Source organism: Ascochyta rabiei, chromosome 1 (genome assembly GCF_004011695.2).
Source record: "Ascochyta rabiei chromosome 1, complete sequence".
NCBI classification, from domain to species: Eukaryota; Fungi; Ascomycota; class Dothideomycetes; order Pleosporales; family Didymellaceae; genus Ascochyta; species Ascochyta rabiei.
Genome location: NC_082405.1, coordinates 622,972 through 643,444, shown reverse-complemented (window position 1 = coordinate 643,444; position 20,473 = coordinate 622,972). Strand labels below are relative to the sequence as shown.

General features: G+C 54.2%; 5 protein-coding genes across 5 annotated transcripts, besides 5 other annotated features; 3 read left to right on the top strand and 2 right to left on the bottom strand.

The window, feature by feature from the left end:
• Window positions 1-99: 99 nt before the first annotated feature.
• Window positions 100-1,494, bottom strand: EKO05_0000155 (uncharacterized protein; the record flags this gene model as incomplete). Its single annotated transcript, XM_038944627.1, has 1 exon — window positions 100-1,494. One exon carries the CDS (start codon window positions 1,492-1,494, stop codon window positions 100-102), a length of 1,395 nt encoding a protein of 464 aa, XP_038802694.1.
• A 3,529-nt stretch (window positions 1,495-5,023) lies between these two features.
• On the bottom strand, window positions 5,024-5,863 carry EKO05_0000154 (uncharacterized protein; the record flags this gene model as incomplete). Its single annotated transcript, XM_038944626.2, has 1 exon — window positions 5,024-5,863. The coding sequence occupies one exon, from the start codon at window positions 5,861-5,863 to the stop codon at window positions 5,024-5,026; it is 840 nt and encodes a 279-aa protein (XP_038802693.2).
• A 4,283-nt stretch (window positions 5,864-10,146) lies between these two features.
• Window positions 10,147-10,171: a tandem repeat.
• A 1,011-nt stretch (window positions 10,172-11,182) lies between these two features.
• Window positions 11,183-13,215, top strand: EKO05_0000153 (Arginine--tRNA ligase; the record flags this gene model as incomplete). The annotated part of the gene is made up of 3 exons (XM_038936472.2): window positions 11,183-12,079; window positions 12,132-12,415; window positions 12,471-13,215. 3 exons carry the CDS (start codon window positions 11,183-11,185, stop codon window positions 13,213-13,215), a joined length of 1,926 nt encoding a protein of 641 aa, XP_038802691.2.
• A 601-nt stretch (window positions 13,216-13,816) lies between these two features.
• Window positions 13,817-13,844: a tandem repeat.
• Window positions 13,845-13,863: 19 nt separating this feature from the next.
• On the top strand, window positions 13,864-16,448 carry EKO05_0000152 (uncharacterized protein; the record flags this gene model as incomplete). Its single annotated transcript, XM_059635389.1, has 2 exons — window positions 13,864-14,012; window positions 14,144-16,448. 2 exons carry the CDS (start codon window positions 13,864-13,866, stop codon window positions 16,446-16,448), a joined length of 2,454 nt encoding a protein of 817 aa, XP_059491372.1.
• Window positions 14,363-14,410: a tandem repeat.
• Window positions 14,414-14,500: a tandem repeat.
• Window positions 16,449-17,066: 618 nt separating the features above from the next.
• Window positions 17,067-17,103: a tandem repeat.
• A 2,272-nt stretch (window positions 17,104-19,375) lies between these two features.
• On the top strand, window positions 19,376-20,137 carry EKO05_0000151 (uncharacterized protein; the record flags this gene model as incomplete). The annotated part of the gene is made up of 1 exon (XM_059635388.1): window positions 19,376-20,137. The coding sequence occupies one exon, from the start codon at window positions 19,376-19,378 to the stop codon at window positions 20,135-20,137; it is 762 nt and encodes a 253-aa protein (XP_059491371.1).
• Between the last annotated feature and the right edge of the window lie 336 nt (window positions 20,138-20,473).

The following is a 20,473-nucleotide window of genomic DNA, read 5'->3' as shown; positions in this document are numbered from 1 at the left end:
CCACCACCTAAATCATCGACCAAAATCCCAGGCGCCGAACAGATGCGGGCATATGCTATGTGTTGTCTTGAGCGCTATGAGTATGTCTGCTCAGGACGCTTAGTTCTTGCGGCTCCAGCCACCCCAGGTAAAGCTGGCGTTGACATCGACGTCCCAGGTGAAAGCCTGCTGGCAACCCCACTGGGAGGTACCGCCGACCGAGATGTCAAGAGTGGCCTGATCGGGAGTGAACTTCTTGGTGAAGAGACGGCAGTGGGTACCGAAACCCAGGCCGGCCTTCTCGAGGTAGGCAGCCTGGAACTGGATGCAGGCACCCTTGTTCATGCCGAACAGAGAGAGGAAAGCACCAATGATACCGAACTTGCGGTTGATGGCGTTCTGCGCCTGGGCGTAAGCAGCGCAGAGAGAAGGATCAAAGGGACCGGGGAAAGTCTTCTGGCCCATGCAGTAAGGGGCCTGGTTGAGAAGCTTTTTGCCGCAGTTCTGGGGCCTGCTGCAGCTGGGAGGAGTGGGAGGGGTGTAGGTGGCCTTGTTGTAACCGTTGGACCCAGTGATGACGACCTGGAAGCTGTCACGGCCCGAACCAGTGTTGGTGGCGGTGTCCTTGGTAAGCTTCTGACCCCAGATGGAACACTTGTAGTTGATGGTGGAAGGAGGGTTGTCGCAAGAGCACTGGTGAGGGTTCCACTTAGGGTCACGCTCGATGTAAATGTTGAAGCCAGTGCAGGTGTCGCTGTCGTCGCAGAACTTGCTGCAGGTAGCGACGTCGTAGCTGTCAAGGGTCTTGTAAGAGAGGTAGCCGTTACCGGTGGTGGCGCCCTGGAGGTTGACGAAAGACTGCATGTAGCCAGAGGGAGTCTGGGCTCCGACAGCGAGCTGCTTGTAGGCATCGTTGTTCAAGAATCCGTTGACGGTGTCGTCGGTGGGGGGGACGCCCTTGCCGGCTGGCTGAGGAGCACATGGGTCATCAGGGTTGATGAAGCCGCAGTATGTGCCGACCTCGATGGCAGTAGGACAAGCAGAGTCCGAGGTGAAAGCGTAGGTGTTGGTCCAGCTGACAGGTGTGCAAGAAGAGGGGACGACACCGTCAGTGGTAGAGGGAGCCTTGGTGGTCTGAGCAGCCACTACGGGAGCAGACGTGGTGGTAGGAACAACAGTGGAAGTTGAGGTTGTCGATGTGACGCTGGGCACAGGAGCAGGGGCTGGGCTGATCTGCTTAAGAGAGTGCCATGACCACCAGAAGGTGCGAGCCTTAAGAGACTTTTCATTGATGCTCCTCTTGGCCGACTGCGCGATAGCAGTAGCTGTGGCGGCAGCAGCAGCCTGGGACTGCGCGGCTCCCGGCTGGTAGGCAGTCTCCTGAGCTGGGCCAACACCAACGGGAGGGCCTTGAGTGAGAGTAGCAACAGCATCGAGACCGTTTGGGTCGAAAGCCTGAGGAGCCGGGCTGGCAGCAACAAGGGCGGCGGCCCCGAGGATGATGGAGTAACGCATAGTGAATGATCAAGGTGTGAAACCTGGTGAAAGAAGGTAGAAGCTGGTAGTAGCGAGAGACTGTGGTGTAGAGACCGATGGTGATGAGATTTCTGTCTGGCGTTCAGTGATCCTTATATACCCAACTGGCCAGCTCAAACGTGCCTCGGGGCCTGGCAGTGATTCCATATTGATGCTATTGCCGCATTGCAAATATGGTCGGCACACTAGACTTGCACCGTGGCCGGTAGGCTTCCGCTGTAGTCGAGTAGGGTAGCGTGCATCTCTGACAGGCCAAATCGGGCAAGTAGTCAGGTACTCACAGCCACCAACGTGCAGAGGCTCCTGGTCTGGACGCCAGTAACGCACCGCCGGGATGCTATCGAGCGGTTAGCTGTAAGGCTGGATCCATAAGCGAGAGCTTGGGGTATTTTTAACCTACCTCTTTGCTGTTTCAAGTTTCAAGATCGCACTAATCCTGTAGCTCGAGATCCGCTGTTTGCTAAATCAATAGCTTTTGCCTTCGAGGCCAACTCTCTGCACACAGGGATTATAACCTGAACAGTCACAGTATGATCAGTGCCGAGAGCTTATTTTTGGGCCCTGCATCATGACATTCTTTACATCTGCGTCATACTGATGGTGCAGTGTCCACAGCCTGCACGGATTGAGAATGCTTTGCTCTTCGATCTCGATGTCTCCCCGGGCATTCCTCCGATACAACGGTTTGAGGCCTTTGGGATGATTTTAGGGATCCTTGATCGCCTCTTTGTGGTTCGAACTGTGGTTCGCCGGAAGAATCCGTCAGCCTTAATGGCTCTGATCTGGATGCAAGGCACAGACTGGAGGCAGCCCTCGACTCGAGCATGGAGTGGTCTGTGGCGCCGAGGACCCAAGCCAGATTGCATAGCTTGCCCGGCGACAAGACGCCTGCAAAGCTGTGGCTGGTCTCCGTCCATCCCGGATCTAACACTTGATTTGAAGCACTGGACCGGCCACTGTGCGAGGCAGCAAGGCAAGCGTATGGGACCCAAATGCAATTCGTGGGGCGGATATTGTCCCTGCGGGATCTGTCACCCAAATATTTTCCGTTGCTAAGGTCCATTTGCTCGTGCCGCCTTTTTGTTTTGGTACCGAGGCTGGTGCACCACACTGCGGGTGACACTCTTCTAGCACGGTTTGCCGCTTTCAGCGTGCCAAGCTGAGGCGAGTCGGCAATAGCACTAGCAACACGCACGCGCCAGGTGTTGGTGCGGTCACTAGTGGGTGTCCAGCCATGAGATTCTTCAAGGGAGTGGCAGAAACACATTGAGTATTTCTTCGAGCTGAAATCGTAGTTTGAGCCGTGTCACGGCTCGCAGGGCGGCAGACTTGACTTCTGGGATTGTCATCTCGCTGCTCAGGGTCTGACGCAAAAGTGACTGGTGAGGCTGAGATACGGGTCAGAAAGTCTAATCCAGAACCCGGCTGGTCTGATGTGTTACCTACAACTGGTTTAGTGACGAACGCTACCAGTCGCCAAATGAAATCCAGGCTCGTTCGCTCTGCTGCACCCGACTTGGGATGCTTATCTGAATCGGACTTAGGCTGAGCGGCCGGCTTAGGCAAAGAAGAGTGGGACGCACGAGGTCGAAGAGGCTCAACTCAGCTAGCGCTCCGAACGGTCGATCTTCAAGCGCCCGCACCTCCGAACTTGATCGCCCCCCTGAGCTTAGCTATCCAGAGCTGCCATTACCCCAGCGTTTGACAAAATGCTCGCCCAGCGTGTTCCACCATATCATTTGGTTGTCATCGAGGCTGAGCCACGTTCACAGCAATGACTTTCGCCCATTTAGCCGAGACGCTCGACATGATTTTCAGTCTCAATATTATCTATCCGGCGAGCATCGATAGTGTTGCTGCACGCTGCCAATAAGCACTGTGGACCCCCATGAGAGACTTCTGCTGGAAGTTCGTCGTTCGTGTACCGTTTACCTCTTGTTGCTTCCCATGCAAATCATCCTGTGATTAGCGCTGTCGAGCCTTGCCGGACATCTTAGCTCGTACATTGTTCCGGATTAGCGAAGAGACTATTGAGAACTTCTTTCCGAGTCAGCCGCTGTACGGTTGACGAGGTGCTGTTTCAAACCAGTTTAGCGCCTCTTTGCGGGTCCGATATGGAAACTCTCGTACCGATTGCGTGGTCGAATACGCTTGTTCAGCACGATGCTTCTTCGATTCAATTACTTCTATGAAACTTACTTTCGACGTAAATATCGGATTCTGCAAGTGTTTCCAGTGAGCAACTAGATGCCGGGTGGTCACTCGGTTTCACGAACGGATACATAAAACGACTGCACTATGCCGATATCCCCCTTGTTGCAAGGCAGAAAAAGGCCTATATAACGTGGCTAAGAAAGCACATAAATGTGCGTACAAATACTGCTGTTTTTGGCTGCGATGCCTCCAGGGACCGAGAATGTTATCCTCCTCGTTGAGTAGCCTCAGTCGTATCCTTCTTTCTGATTTTCCTATTTCCTTGTTAGCGATGTCGAGCACAAGACCCTGATCTGTGCGCTAAAGCAGCGTTCTGACTATCGTCTCGCTCCTAAGCGGCATAACAAAGAACGTCCCCTTTGGGGTCCAAACTTCTGGGTGTCTGCTGCCTCTTTTCCCCGCCACGTGAGGGCAAGGCTCAAAGTGCGACCAGGCAGAGTCTGTCACTTCTCAGCTTTGCGTTTTCGTGGTCCAGTCCTTCCCTTTTCAGGAAAGCGTACACTCACAACACAAATCCAGGACTTGGCCTTGCTTGACCCCGTATGGGCCAGGCAAATTCCCTCTGCGGCTGCTCCCTCTGTGTACCATGGTACTGGCGCTGTATTTGAATGAATGTGAGCCCAGAGCTCTGGGCTGTGTTTCTGCTGGTCTACTCAGCGGAACCAGAGTATTGCTGGTCCCTTGCGCGGTTAAATCGAGACTTGGAGGTCCAGATTGCTGGGCTTTGTGCGACCACGGACGAGAGCAATCGTGTCCGATGTCTTCGATGTGTTCTGGGGTTGTTAGCTGCATTCATACTAGCAGACACTCCACTACAAAAGACCATTGCAAGATTATCGTCGATACAGTGTGTTAGTGGAGCTTCTGCTTTTTGAGCCTTTGCAACGTGGTTTGGCAAGAGGACTGACATGCGTAACGGAGCACAAGGACTGAGATGGTTGAGTGTTTAAGGCACGACTCTAAGTCGATTTGCTGGATAGTGAATACCTTGTTACTTGCTGTAAGAATATGATATGCCCCCAGGCATGTAAATGCAGACCCATGTCCATATGTCCGTTGCATCGTGCGCGCCTCTCCATGTAGCCCGCTGATACGAATTATCATTAAACGCCGCAACCGATTCCAACCGGGATCCAGTTCAAACAAAATCCGTTTCATCAAGCTCTTCCAGTATGTGCAACGAAGCTCAGTATAAACCACACATTGTACAGAACTCGCTCGAAAAGGAAAGAATATAGACCGAAACCAATAGCAACACTTAGCTTCTACAACATTAGATGATGCTGCACCTAGATCAGTACGACGCAACTGGGTATCTGCCGTTGTAAGACGCATATGCTGTAGCAGGTCCAGCATTCTGAACTACAACAGGGCTGCTGTCAACAACCTGGACAGCTGATCCGAAGCGCAGGAGGGTAATGCGTATCCGGTAAGTACCTGCTTGACGGACGGCGAGATCTGGGAAGCGCATGTAACCAACACCTTGAGAGCCGGCCATGTCCATGGAAGCGATAGAGCCATCTGCTTCATCGTCGGCGAAGGGGTGTATCGAGTCAATGCGATGGCCAGCTAAGAGTGTGTTTAGGACATTGGGATCCGACGACGCAGTGGAACTTGGACCGGGGACAAGAGCTGCGACTGCCATGAGGTTGGGTGAGTCTACAACAGCGTCGTCAGGATATGTGTTGGTAGTCCGTAATCGCACAATGATTGACCCAGGTATTGTGTGGCCAACACGTGCTGAACGGGGAGGCTGAACTATGAAGTCCATGGCGTACTGGATATCATTCGAGTAGTGACCAGATCGTGATCGTCTTGGTGTGGGAGTATGACCATTCTGATGCCTGGAAGACGAGCGTGCGGCACCGCCTACCGCCTGGAGTCTTGCGACGTCAGCCATTGGATTGGGGGAGGTAGAATTTTGGTGGGTAATGTTGGTGTTTGTGGTCAGTGATTCGGCTATGCGAGCAGATCGTCGAAGTACCGAAGGAGACCGCCTGTGCCGCGAAGAAGTGCCGTGAGAACTAGAACGCCCTTGAGAAGTGGAGAGTGGGTTGTATCGGTTCCGTCTGCCTGATGAGCTCCGGTTGGATAGTGAATATCTTCGTCGTCCTCGCCCTTGACCTCTTTGCATCTACCAATGAGAAATCTGCTGTGGATCAGTAAATGTTTTTCTTTGAGTGATCGTAAGTTCAGAATCGCTGGGAGCAGAATACGACGAGGGGACGTGGAAATGAAGAAGCGAACAGCGGCGACTGCTAAAGATATTCAACGCCTCAGTACGACGACACAGGCAGGCCGTTGAAGGCACAGTGAGCAGGAGACGGAGCTCTACCCGCAAGTCATATCTGTGTGCTCAGTTCCATCGATGCTTCGTTGGAGATTGGCGAGAGAACAAAATGGGAAACACTGTGAAGGCGACTGATGGAGTAGCGTTGAAACAAAGGATTGTTGTCGTCCGAAGAGACGAATTTCTAATGCGTGTCTTCATCCTCGATGTGATTGACGCTGGTAGGTCGTGCTCTTGCTTGCCCGACACAACGGCAGGGGCGACAGGGATTGCCGCTGGGGCCGTGTGCACGGTTTCGCGGTTGGTGACACAAAAGCTGCGCTCTGCTTTCTCGAAAGAGAAGCTGAGAAGGAAAAAGAAAGGGGGAGAGCGCGCGCGCTAAAGCAAACACAAAGTGTAACGTGTTGCACATTGAATGAGTGAGACCGTGGGGCGTGAGTGTGCTGAGGCCCGGCATGCCATGTGGAGACAGGGATGACAGAGACAGGGATACAGAATCGAAGGTAGGAATGGGCTCCGAAGCGAATTTGATTTGCTTACCTTCTGTCGTCACACCCCACTTGCTTTGTGCGTTTCACTTTGGGATTTGCTTTTTCCTCTCAAAGGCCCCGGATCGTATTCACTTTCCGATTGTCGCACAAGATCTCGCAGATGCTGCAAGCCTCGGGTATTCCAACAGTACCAACAGCAACAGCCGTGAGTGTGGATGGAGGAGTGTCGTGGAAGTTCGGCTGTGTAGATGATAGGCTAGAGAAAGGGTGCTTCTTCGGCTCTATTTGATAGGGCAGTATTGTGTCGGTCAAGTGACGCTTGTGATTTTGTTAGTATATCAACTACGCTTTTCCTCGACGACATGCTCGTGCTTCAAATCCCCGCAGTCCACCGACTCAACAGTATACTGGCATATCGACGACGATACAAAGGACCACCAGTTTGACGGCCACTGCGGAAATACAGAGTTACTTGGACGTACCTTGTGGACGAATGCTGCTACAACACTCAATGCTATGCTATCAGATGGACCGAACTCTACTCGAGTGCTGTGAACCGCGAGCGATGAAGGGTGGATGTTGTCTCAGTTGTCAATGGGTGAGGAGCCAATCCTTTTCAACCTTGGGTGGTGGGGTGCTTCTTGCAGATGATGGTTATAATGGAGCTGGTAAGTAGCTCATCTTATACAGTCCGCTCAGATCGCAGGCATGAGAAGTGCTCTTGCCTGTCCTGGCATGGGTTGCAGCTGTTTCCAGGGCGTGCCGCCCTCCGCTATTGGCCTCAGCATCATTCTCCTGATTCTGACAGATCCTCCGCATGCTTCTGTCCACACCAGCATCCTGGGTGAATCAGATGGCGGGCCACCGCCCTGGTTGTCCCCGTTTCTATCAAGCGCCGGTGGAGCGCTACCGCAATTCGACGCCTTCTCACGAAATGAGGCGGCCTTGGCTTCGGCTGCTCTAAGCACGGGTGCCCGATCATCTTGCAGCGGTGGCTGCACGATTACCGATCTGAGCAGCTCCCACATATCCGGCGGGTCCCAAAGCATCGTCACGGTGTCACGTTTGCCAGATCTGCCGCCGATACCGAGCGCCAGGCTCTTGTAGTTCCAGGGGATCCTGTACAACGCATGCGGCTTCTACTGGGTCAGCATGTAATTGGTCCCTAAAGCAAAACGGCATACATCAAAAGAACTCAAGCACAAGCTTCTCTGGCGCCTGGTGGAGGACTATGATCCCTGGTCTCAACTATTTCCCGTGCCTGTTGACACCGTCGATCCTGGTACTTGTCATCTTGCCGCAATGAACCCACCGTCACCGAGCATGTCCGCGATCTTGTTTACGCAATCCTAGATACCTACGCTGACAACGTGCCGACCCTAGATCGTTGGACGGCATTGTGCAGAAAAGTATCAAAATATGGGGCCTGAAGGCAGATGGTTTCTTTTTCGCCAAGTTCTTTAGCAGGTAACGTTATCTGTTCGAAGGGCCACTGGAAGTACCGAATGTCTGTAAAGGCGGGCCTGTCATGCAACACTAGAGTTGTTACGCAAAATGGTCAACTTTTGCACAACCGGGCGTTAGCCAACACTTGACACCACAAGATCACATACTCTCCATTCTTTCGCAGTCTTAACTTTATGTGTCCACTTCATGTAGCCTTCGGTATCGATGATGTGGTCGGCGACCTGTTCCGCACCTGCAGCAGTTCTATCGACAGCTCGTTACTTAAGACGAGTTATGGTTAACACCCCACGTCAAGGCCGTAGTATCCAAAAACCTGTTTCAGCGCCCTTCTCACCCTCACAATCACAGCTCGATGCACCGGGACGCAAAAGACGCACTTGGCTGTCATGCCGACGCCACACCGCTTTAGCTGCAGGATCTCTACACGAACAAGGGGCAGAAATTTGGGGCCTTTCAGTTGCCGCCTCCAGCACACGATCTGGACGGGAGATGCAAGATCTCGTATCCCTGTGCCTGTAGACGCACATGTGCTTCTGCGGAAGCGGAGCGCACAGCCGGTTACCGAACGACTGGATTGCATTGCCTGTAATAGGTCTCCACATAGACAGGGTTACCACCTCGAGCATTGCTTTTTCTTACTGTCAGGCAGCGTTGTGCGTCAGCGACCTCGCCGACGTCCAGCTCGTGTCCCACTTCTCACTTCTTGTTCCAGTCGTCTGCAGCTTCTTCGCATTAACTCGAGTGCTCCACGTTCCAGACGTTTCAAAGCACTTGGTATCGATTTTGTCCCGGATCGATTGTTCGCAAACACGCTCCGACGTGATGCGGATGATGTGTGTGATCCGGCAAGCTACCCGCACCCTCGAGACCTCTGACCACAGAATCGAAAAAATCGATTTAGTTGTGTTGCGACCTTCCTAGTAGAGGTAGACGCGAGAATGCTGTAGCCTGCAGCAACCGCGTAAACGGGACGCCGAACATCAACTATCGACGCCCACCTTGTACTGCTTGATCACGATGTACGCTTTCTGAAAACGTCGCGAAGGCGTGTGTCTCAGGACAAGAGCACAGGAATGATCTGCGTGCCTTCCACGTTTAGTTTCTTTGCTTCCTCGAACCCATGGTATTGGGAACGCCGCCTTGTCACAATGAACAGAGCCTTGGACTGCCCAACGTGAAAGTGTCTCAAAAGAGTGAGGAGTGCGCGTCGCACCGTGTAACACAAACCGCTGTCCGGCAACGCACGCGGTGGCCTTCCAATACGAAGGGAACGCCTCCAACGCCCTGCGCGCAAATACCTACAAGTTTCCCGTTGTGGATCCTGCGACAGCTACTTCACAGTTGCACGTACGTAGGCTTCGTGTGTGTGTGTTACTGATATCATCCTGTAACATGGTCGGCCCGTATACGACCAGATCGATTGCCGAGCGAGCGAAGGATTCCGACGATTCCAACGATTCCAACGGTCCTTCGATTAGCGAAAGAGCAAATCGATATGCAGCTTGTCGTAGTTCGAAAACACGATGGAACCTCGATACGCGGAAGCATAGACCCGAAGAGCCGCAATACAGCGGGTTTCGCCACCTGCGTGACACTGCGCGGTTTCGCCTCGTGTAGCAATCTCACTGCGCCCTCTGCGTTTCCCCCTCGATTCGGACTGACCGAGCCTGGACTGGACACAACTGACAGAATTGCCACGCAGGAACATTGTCCGTGAGGCAGCTGTTCAGATAGCCTGCATGCTTGCTCTAGCCTCACTCCGACCATGAGCCATTGTGACACAGCTCATCGTGTACACCGACAAATGCTTGCTTTGCCTCGTGCAATTGAGAGAAGACCCATGACCACATTGAGCAGTGCGTTGCTATTTTTGCCTTTCCCAAATGTACTCACAGCTACAGCCAGTGATGACATGTTGAGTGTAGTGAAGGTCTTTTGTCGTAGAAGATCATAAGCAACCGCTCCCACCACGTACTCTTGCTACACCCATATCAATATGTCACGATCAAGGTCGAGGTTTCAAGGCTGCAGACAGCGCTTCAGTCATCAGATGTTCACCGCACAGAGGGCCCCAATCAATGCCCACGGCTGAAGAAGAGGGCAACCAACCTGCCTCCACGCACTTTTCTACTTGACACCTCGGCTCCGATAGACACGGAGCAGTCGACGAGGAAGGAAGGAAGAAAGAAAGAAGACCGCTTCATCCAGTGGAGCGTGGGCACAGGCAACCCTCGAGAAGGGAGACAGGCAGATATGGACCTTGGATTGCTAATGGATCACGCAGATATGACAGCCCGTACGACGTCTGTTCCGAGGACCAACCGAGAGCCAAGCTGGCGATGCAGAGCACAAGGACGTCGTGTCTGCTTTTTTGTTTCGATTCGCGAATGAACCCAGTACCTCATACGAGAATTGATCGATTAGATGCGGGGGCCCAACGCTGCGTGGTGGCTGCAGGGGGCATGGCACGAGCGCAAGCCGACGGTTGTCAGAGCATGTAGGAGAAGCAGGTCGTGTCAAGCATGGAACCATCTTCACGAGATGGTTGTGGTACCGTTGATGAATGGCAGGGGGATCGATGTGTGCTTTTGCGGGACCACGTTGAGCACAATGCTGCCATGTTGCAGGAGAGATACGAACTGGCAAGGGTCGGCGGAGACGAAGCACACAGAAGGCTAGCGGGAATGACGGAGATGATCAAGACGGTGAAGCTGTTGGAGACGTGAGCTGTCGTCTCTTCGGTCGGCCTTGCACAGCGCCGCCTCGCCTTGGCGCCGCCATTGCCCCTCCAAGATTTTTCTGGCTAGCGTGTTTGCTGCGTCCCTCTACTGACGCATAGCAAATCGACCCCACACGCTGTGGTTTTCTGCTCTGCATGCGTGCTCTTACTCGCGCCTTTTCCAGTCTTTCCCATTCTTTCCCCCACCCTTTCAGTAGGCCGCGGGCGACTCATTGTGCTCTCCTTTCTTCGACTCACCCACGGACAGTCACACCTTCCACCACCACAGCCGCAGCTTCCCCACGTTTTAGCTCGCGCACAAAGCCTCTCCCGCACGCTCACCACTACCTTCAACCCTCCCCACGCGCATATCCAGGTCGCGGCCTGCACGACGCCGGTACAGCCCGTCGCTACTACTCCCGCATCGACGCTCGACCCTTCGGTCCTTTTGCCGGTCTCGACGCGTCCACGCGCCCAGCACCCAACATGGAAGAGCTCAGCAAGACGCTCAAGGGCATCGGCCTTGAGTCGGTGCCCCAGGAGCCAAACACCTACCCCGATCTCAACCCCTTCGACATCTACCGCAGCCACATTACCGAGCTGCTCGCCGAGGTCTCTGGCGTAGACAGGAAGATCATATACCCCACACTGGCATGGACAGCGAAGCCCGAGAATGGCGACCTGCAGCTCGCCGTCCCCGCTCTGAGGCTCAAGGGCAAGGACCTGAAGGCCTACGCGCAGGAGCTGGCGGACAAGTTCCCTGAGAGCCCATTAGTCAAGAAGCCCGTCGTCACCGGCACTTTCGTTGGCTTCTTCTTCAAGCCAGAGTCGCTCACTTCGATTGTTCTGCCCTTGATCTTCAAGGCTGGCCAGAGCTATGGCTTCAACAAGAGCTTTGGACTCAAGGAAGACGGTTCGAAGAAGAAGATGGTCATCGACTTCAGCTCGCCCAACATCGCCAAGCCCTTCCACGCTGGCCACCTGCGATCCACAATCATCGGTGGTTTCCTCTCCAACCTGTACGAGGGCATGGGCTGGGACGTCGTTCGCCTGAACTACCTCGGTGACTGGGGCAAGCAATATGGTGTGTTGGCCATTGGTTTCGACTACTTTGGCTCAGAGGAAGAGCTCGTCAAGAACCCCATTGGCCACCTCTACGACATCTACGTCAGGGTCAGCAACATTCAGAAGGAAGAGGCGGACAAGGTTAAGCTACTGAAGACCGAAGTTACCAAGGACAAGGAGGAGGGCAAGGACACCTCGGCCAAGGAGGCGGAGATCACAAAGATCGAGACCGAGGGTATCGATGAGCAGGCTAGGAAATACTTCAAGGGCATGGTTGACGGCGAGCCCAAGGCCATTGGTATCTGGAAGCGCTTCAGGGTGGGTGAGAAGAGCAGGTGGGCATAATACGCAACGAGCTGACACAGTGCAGGACCTGTCGATCGAGAAGTACAAGCAGACGTACGCCCGTCTGAACATCCACTACGATGTATACAGCGGCGAGTCGCAAATCAAGGACGAGAGCATGGACCTTGGTGTCAAGATCATGTGGGAGAAGAAGGTGTGCGAGGACTCTGAGGGGGCCGTCATTGTCGACCTTACCAAGCACTCCAAGAAGCTCGGGAAGGCAGTCATCCAGAAGAAGGACGGCACATCGCTGTACCTCACCCGTGATGTTGGTGCCGCGTACGAGCGTATGCAGACGTATCACCCTGAGTAGGTTGCCTCGAATGACGTCTTTGGTTGCACACGCGCGCTAACTCTTCCCCAGCAAGCTGATGTATGTCGTTGCCTCGCAACAAGATCTTCACCTTGCCCAACTGTTCAAGATTGAAGAACTCATGGGCTGGAAAGACATTTCTTCCATCTCCCAGCACATCAACTTTGGCATGGTGCTCGGCATGTCGACGCGAAAGGGCACGGCCAAGTTCCTCGACGACATCCTCCGTGACGTGGGCGACAAGATGCACGAAGTGATGCGCGGTAACCAGGCCAAGTACGAGCAAGTCGAGGATCCCGAAAAGACATCGGACACACTTGGCATCAGTGCTGTCATGGTGCAGGATATGAAGGGCAAGAGGATCAACAACTACCACTTCGACATGGACCGCATGACGTCGTTTGAGGGAGACACGGGGCCGTACCTGCAGTATGCACACGCGCGTCTGTGCTCGATCTACAGGAAGGCAGTCACTGTGGATGCGTCGTTGGAGAAGCTGGACTTTGCTACGGTCGACCTGAGCGAGCTGCAGGAGCCACACGCGGTTGACCTTGTCCGACAACTCGCGTCGTGGCCTGACACATTCCTCAACACGTTCAAGACGCAGGAGCCGACTACGGTTCTGACGTATCTGTTCAAGATGTCACATGCTGTTAGCGCGAGTTACGATCACCTGCAGGTGGTTGGTGGTGACAAGAAGATCAACGTTCCTCGGCTGGCGTTGTATGTGGCGGCCAGGCAGGTGCTGAACAACGGCATGCGGGTTCTTGGACTCAGTCCTGTGGAGCGTATGTAGAGAAGCGGGTGTGCAAAGCGATGACCATGTGTGGACGAGATAGCCAAAGACGCCAGATTTCAAGACACCACTCAAGCATGCTCACTCTTGGAGCTGGTCAGGGCAGGAAGTGATTATTTTTTGACACGTAGCCTGTCTCTCGTGGTTGTAGTGGCAAAAAGCCGGCTATATCGTCTCGGCGGTAGCCTCTCAAGTGGCTGCCGGAGGCCTTTGGCGCAAGTGTGACGGCTCCCTGGACGCAAGAGAAGTTGGTTGATTCTGATGATATGTTTTCAGGTTACAGGTAGTTTGAAGAATAGGATTGAATAGCTCGTGTAGTATTGATGACTGTTGGCTTGTAGCCGGCTCTTCCTGCAGCGCGTGAGGCTGTAGCCGTGATAGGCTTGTAGCAAGAACAAGAACAAGAATTAGATCATGTTGGATATCGTGGTATCGAGTGTTGTCTAGTGTTGAATACCTAGTATTGAATATGCGGTACTCCAACAATGGATCCTCGGCAACTCGTCTTTCCTTGGCCAATTGCCGTGGCTGGCTAGCCGTGTCGGTGGGGGAGGTCGGCGTTTGAAACGGGACAAAGCCGAGGGTTCTCCCTCGCACGACCGACTGGACTGCGCTGGACTGGACTGCACGATCGTCGACAATGCGGGAATGGAGCTCCCAGCCCTTGCGCCTTCCCCACAGCCCTCTGTGCGCGACACGCTCAAGACGAGCAGCGGGCTGGAGGATGACCCGGCCAGGGCTAAGCGGGCCCACCAGGCCTGTCTGAACTGTCGCAAGCGGAAGAGCCGCTGTCTGCTGTGAGTGCCGCGGCGTCTTGTAGTGTTAGTGTTTTGTGGCGATTTGCACGGTGGTTGCGCCGCATTGCGCTGTGTCGCACTGCCTTGGGCTCCGTCCGGCAAGACTTCAGACGAACTGACCATGGCTCCAGCGAAGAGCAGGGCACCATCCCGTGCCTGCGGTGTAAGCGCGACGGCCTCGACTGCGTGCTGGGCGGAAGCAACCGTGGCGGACGAAGGGTGCGCAGGAAGCGCGTCGACGAGACTCGGCCAGGACTGCCCTCATTGACGGCGGCGGCGCCTGACGACGGCAGCTTTCATGCGCTGGGGAACCTGGGCACCTGGTCGCACGATGCGCATGACACGGGCGCGCAGCAGCAGCAGCAGCAGCAGCAGCAGCATTCACAACAGCAGCAGCATTCACAACAGCAGCAACAGCAAAACCAGCACCAGCACCAACACCAACACCAACACCAAAACCAGCATCAACATCAGCATCAACACCAACAGTACGGCGACAACGTCCAGGCCACGAGCTCCAACTCGTCCAACACGGACGAGCTGCCGTTCAACAACCTCCAGAACCCCTCGGACGCGCTGGGCATCCTGGCGCGCGTCGCCGGCGAGTCCAGCTCCCACGACGAACACAGCCATGCTCACCATCCCGGCGCAGAGGCGGGCGTAGGGCGGGCAGCAGCAGCGCCAGGCGAGCTGTCGTCGATGAATGCGCCGCCGCCGCCGCTGTCCTTCTCCTACCCGCTGCTCGACCGAGGCATCCTCACGGTGCACGCCCTGTGCCAGCTCCTGCTGCGCTACCAGGCCAACTACCACCCCTTCTACCCGCTGGCCCCCGCCCACGCCTTCGACACCACCCGCCTCTCGGACACGGTCCGCAAGGAGCCGCACTTGCTCACCGCCCTGCTGCTGATCGCCTCCAAGGACCTCGTCAACGAGCCGCACATCTACGAGGCATGCACCGAGCACATGAAGGGCCTTGTCGCCAATCTCGCCGCGGGAGGCGACGCCGGCATCGAGGCCGTCGAGGCGCTCCTGCTGCTTGCCGAGTGGGCCCCCTACACCCAGCGTGGCTCTGCCAAAGTAGGCAAGGGCGAGGAGGACAAGGAGTCGTGGATGCACGTCGGCATCGCCCTGCGCATCGCCTACTTCCTCGCCCTCGACAAGTACTCGTTCCGCTTCGTCGACCAGGCCAAGGACCCCCACCACAACCGCAAACGCCTCATCTGGACCGCCGCCTACGTCTCCGACCGACACATCAGCATCCGCATAGGCAAGGCCTTCTGGTCGCGCGGCCCTGGCCCCCTCACCACCCTCCGCCGCGAAGACTACCCGAGCCTGATACCCAAGAACCCCAATGAAGAGGACTACGCTTCCATATTCCAGGCCAACCTGGAACTCACCCAGCTCTTCTCCAACGTACACGACACGCTGTACTCGAACCCCGGCACCTCCTTCCGCAGCAACATGTCAGGGAGCTACATCAAGTTCATTGACGACTTCCGCTCTGCAATCTACGGCTGGAAGAGCGTCTGGGGCACGCTGACATGCTCGCCGCCCCTCAAGGCATGTTTGTTGATGAGCTACGACTACCTGCGTTTGTACACGAATGCTTTCGCCTTTCAAGCCACCGTCCTCCGTGCCCTTCCTTCCGCCCAATCCTCGTCTGATTTGCACCATCACCCGTCGTCAGCTGGCGGCTTAGGAGCCGGCCAGGCACCGCAACGCGTCTTTGTAAACAACGTTGGCGCTGTCGGCGACGCCCGCTTCATCTACGAAGGCCTCGACGCAGCCAAAGCCATCCTCACCACTGTGAACAACTTCGTCTCCCCCGAGACGTCCCTCCGCTTCATGCCGCTCCGCTACTTCCTCTACCTGGTGCACGCGGGCGTGTTCCTCTACCGGGCCCGCTGCACCGGCGTCATCAGCGGCGACGAAGACCGCGCCATCCGCGCCATGATCAACGAAACCATCTCACGCCTCCAACGCAGCGCCGTGGGCGTCGAGACAGGCATCCAGCACCCAGGCTCGCGCTACTCGCAACTCCTCAAACTCCTCTGGGCCAAAGTCCCCCGCAAAGACAAGAGCAGCAGAAGCGCCTTCCGCCACCCAGGCACGTCCGTCGCCTCCAACCCCCTCGACGCAAATGGCTTTCCCCTCCTGCCTGCCTCCGCCACCACCGCGCAGAGCCCGCGCACCAGCAGCGTCGGCACCGGCGAGAGTCCCGCCCTCACAGAGCAGATGGGCGACTTTGGCTGGACGGATCTCGGCGCCGTCAGCGACTTTGCCATCCACGGCAATGCCGCCAACGGCGCTCCCCAGGACGACTCGGCCCTGTGGAACGGCTTCCTCCCGCTGGACATGGGCTGGAGCGCCAACGGATTCAGCTTGGACGGCGTCGGCTGGGACGGGACAGCTAATGATCTGGGTATGCTTTTTTAGGCATCGTGGCACGGCGAATGGAGTTGGATCGTTTGGGTCGGGTCAAAGATGGTTTTTGTTTGTCTGGGGTTGTGTTGTATATACTAGTATAACATGTCTGTCGCGCTTCAACTTTCGTTTGCCTGATAGCTGTATACCTTTATGAATTGTAGTTTGGTAAAAATTTATAATATTGAACAACTAGACATGCTGCACTACAACGACCAACTCACAGCCACCAGCGCAGCCAAATAAGAAGCTTCCCCCACCAACAAAGAAGAAGAAGAACTAGTTAAAATCTCACATACACGGGGAGAGACATACTTGGCCCTACCACATAAGCCCCCTTCGAATCTCCACACCCGCTACTGAGAACCACAGTCACGTTCTGTACAGGCGGTGATGTAATAGTAAACAGGCTGAATACCTCCAGCAGTACCGTTCCAACAGCCTTTCTGCTGCTTCCGAAGTGATAGCACGGCCCTGGCTTGCACCATCTCCTCCTTCCAAACACAGAGGCAGGAGTGGGGCGTGCCTCCTAAACTCGGAAATTTGAGAGGGTTAGGTTGGGTTGGGTTGGTGTGTAGGTAGCAGGTATGAGTGCTGTGATATTGTGCACTTTGTCATTACTTGCACGGCTGTGTTCTGTGTTTCGTGCTGGTTTGTGTGTTGTCTGGCTTTGGGACGTGGTCTCTGCGGTTGCAGTGGGGGTGAGGTGGAAGGGGATCGCTGGGCAAGCGCAGTCTTCGGCCTCGGAGGGGAGTGGTAGACGCAAGAGTGCTGACTCCCGTGGGTGGGGACGCGGGTGGTGAGGCGATGGAGTGGTTGGGTAGTTGGGCGAGGAAGAAGGGCGGGGGTTTGTAGGGAGTAGAGAGAACGGCTGGATGTTGGATGATTTCTGGGAAAGGAGAGGAAGACATTGATGATTTGCTGGGTGGGGATATCGACAGTGACAATGGGTATGTGATGAGGTTCATTAGGCAGGAGATGGAGAACACAGAGGATGAAGAGGATACTACCGACCTACAATGGCAATGAAAAGGATCAAGATCAAGACGACTACTCGTCGTTTGAAGATGAGGATACGGCACTCGATGATAGCACCATCGATTCTCACGCACAGGACACAACAACCAGAGAAGTCGAATTCGGCATCGACAAGCGTTTCAAAGCGATTCTTACACACGATTCTTGAACTACTTTCGAAGAAAGGGCAACGATGAAGGAGACTGCCTGCTTTTTGACCCATTGCAACATCGACTTCGTCCCTAATCTCCCTTTAAATACCATTCGTTTAAGAGTTCAGGTCCGGTTCTCCAAATCCTCCTAGTGCTTAGATGACCTTCTCTCTTCCACTGATTATTATCAGACACAAAAGAAAATACTCAAGGAACTTCCCTGCTAGGGAATTTCGTTAACGAACCAACATTGGTTGCGAGATGTATGTAGGACAGTCGGTGTCTATCTGGAGACGAACTCAGCAATACCTCAGGGTAGCGAAAGACCTCTTTCCTGGCTCTCTTCATTCAAGTGTAAGGAAAAGCCTTCACTACAGGGCCATTTGTCGTACTAGAGTACAGTCGAACTTTCGCCTACCTGCTATTTCCGATGGAAACATGGAATCGGCATACCTAGTGCCTCTGGAAACAGTGTTTACTATTGTGTTTAGATCCTTCTGATCTCACGGCTATACACACCGCTGCGGCACCAAAGCTGCGCACAATGTCCAAGACGCCCCCCAAACCCAATCGCACCTGGCTGAGACGCGTCAAAGCCACAATCACCTTCAGCAGAATCATGCGAGAGAGGAGTGAAGCTCTGTTGCCCGCCGACCAGGCGAACCTCCTGGAGTGGCCGCTCGACGAAGTCGGTGCTGGCTGAACACTCCAGGCACGAGCCATGGAATACGACAAAACCACAATTTGCTTTGTGAATCCATATTGCAAGAAATGAAACACGAAACGTCAAATAAAGCCTATATATGTCGAAGCAAACAGTATGGCAAAAACATACAACAGCGGGTATTCGCTAGTAGTCACCCACCTAACTACTAATCCGCCGGTACGTTGCTTAAATAGGGCTGAGCGAGCGGGAAGCCTTGCAGTCTCCTGACCGTTCACCACAGTATCATTAATTCTACTGTATCCGGTAATAATGCCCCAGGGATCTTGCAACAAGGGCGCATAATTTAGTACTGATTACAGAAACTTGAGTGCAGTGGACTGCATCAAGGTTTTAGGGGTTTGGAGGTTGGTCTCCCCTTAAGCTAATTGCACTCGATGTATTGGTCATGTGACAAACTAACGCGACGCGGCATACTGAAGTGCTGAGGAGCGACAAAGCGAAATTTCTATTTCTAAAAAACCTATGCACTCTAGTTTAATACATTCAAACGCCTGATGGGTATGGCATCTGGCTTGTTGGCAAGCGTTTTAATCTACGATTAGTCTCGCCTCCATATCTTTTACACTATCTCCAGAGGCTAAAAATGCCCTCACAGAGAAGGCGAAGATGGAGGGCACACGAGATCTTGTCTCTGTACGCGCACTGTCTTGAGTAGCATTATGTTGCGAAAAAGTGCGGTCGACGAGCATCCACTGCTGACCCTCCCGGCAGCGCCAGAGCCGTAAGAGCCCTGCCCTCATGCAACCATGGTTGATACAAATAATTAGTCAACAAAAATAGCGATTTGTCAGGCCCTGGCCTGCTAAGCTCTATAATCCTAAGCGACTGCACAATAACCATGGAACCGCAAGCGGGACTGAGGTTGCGTGACCTCTGACTCCTCTCAATGCCTCCTAATTTCTCTGATAGTCCAGAGAGCCAACGCCATATAAGCCACATCGCCCCGCACTCCCCAAAAGCTTAGCCCCACGCGGATTTTGCATATCATCCTCGAGGTTCCTCTGGAAACCCGCCTACAAGTTCTTGTATACTCACTGCCCAAGATGTCTGAACTCAGCAATATCCTGACAGTCCCCCATCAAGTGTTTCTGATCCTGCACACAGCGGTGGTCTTCGGCCACAAAGAGGGCATCGGCATCGGTATCATCCAAAACGCGGCGACAGACGCAACCCAGTCTAACACTCTATTAAGAGAGGAGCATAAACACGGCATTGAGTGTGGCCAAGTCGGAGCCAAAAACGTCAAAACGTGCGAAAGAGCTAATATGCTTGCGCTTGTACTTGCTATGGGGCTGGCACGTAGTACACTTAAACGACAATATGCTGCTGCACGCATTAAGGTTCAGAGTGTCACAGTGCTCTGTAGTTTGCCAGCAGTAGTTGAAGTGATCAAACATCACCGAGCTTGCGGTACCAAAAGTCTTGAATCTGTGGTGAGCACAGAGGACCGGTCTATGTTAAGAAGAGTCCTGGCAGGTGTAAGACGATTGTCGCGATACAACGTTCAGGTGTCAGTCGTATGGTATGGGGCCGAAGGCAATACTGTAGATGCAGCAAGAGTAGAGATGATAGCCCGTCACAGAAAGAAGAAGGCGTGTCGTCGCCGTCGTCACGAACGACGAATTATGTCAAAAAATACCGAAACGGTAGGCGATGAAGAAGAAGATGGAGGAAGCGGCAAGAAAGAAAGGGACGGAGCAGACGACAGGGAAGAAGGGAGGGGCGATAGCTCGGATTGGGAACGGAGCACAGAGAGGGAATCGTCAAGTGCATTCATAATGGATCAGACAGGTGAGCCAGAGTAGCATGAACTCAAACACATACTCCTCATTTTAGTGCTACAGCTCCCGAGGTCTAAAGCAACAAACTGACACAAAAACGATCAGAATCAAGCAGCCCAAACTCCTGACCCCTGGAACCTTCCAGCCTCCAAACCTTACCATATATACTCGTACATCGACCTCAGGACGATTCGAACCTTGTGCGAGAAGCGGTGACCGTGCACAATGCATAGAGATGCCGGCGAGGCGGTTGTATGAAGGTTGTGTCGATAGGATGATTGTTGGGCTCAAGCAATGATGGACAGTTGCCGATGCAGCTGGTGTATGGGAGTTGGAAAGATCTGTGAGACGCGAAGGTTT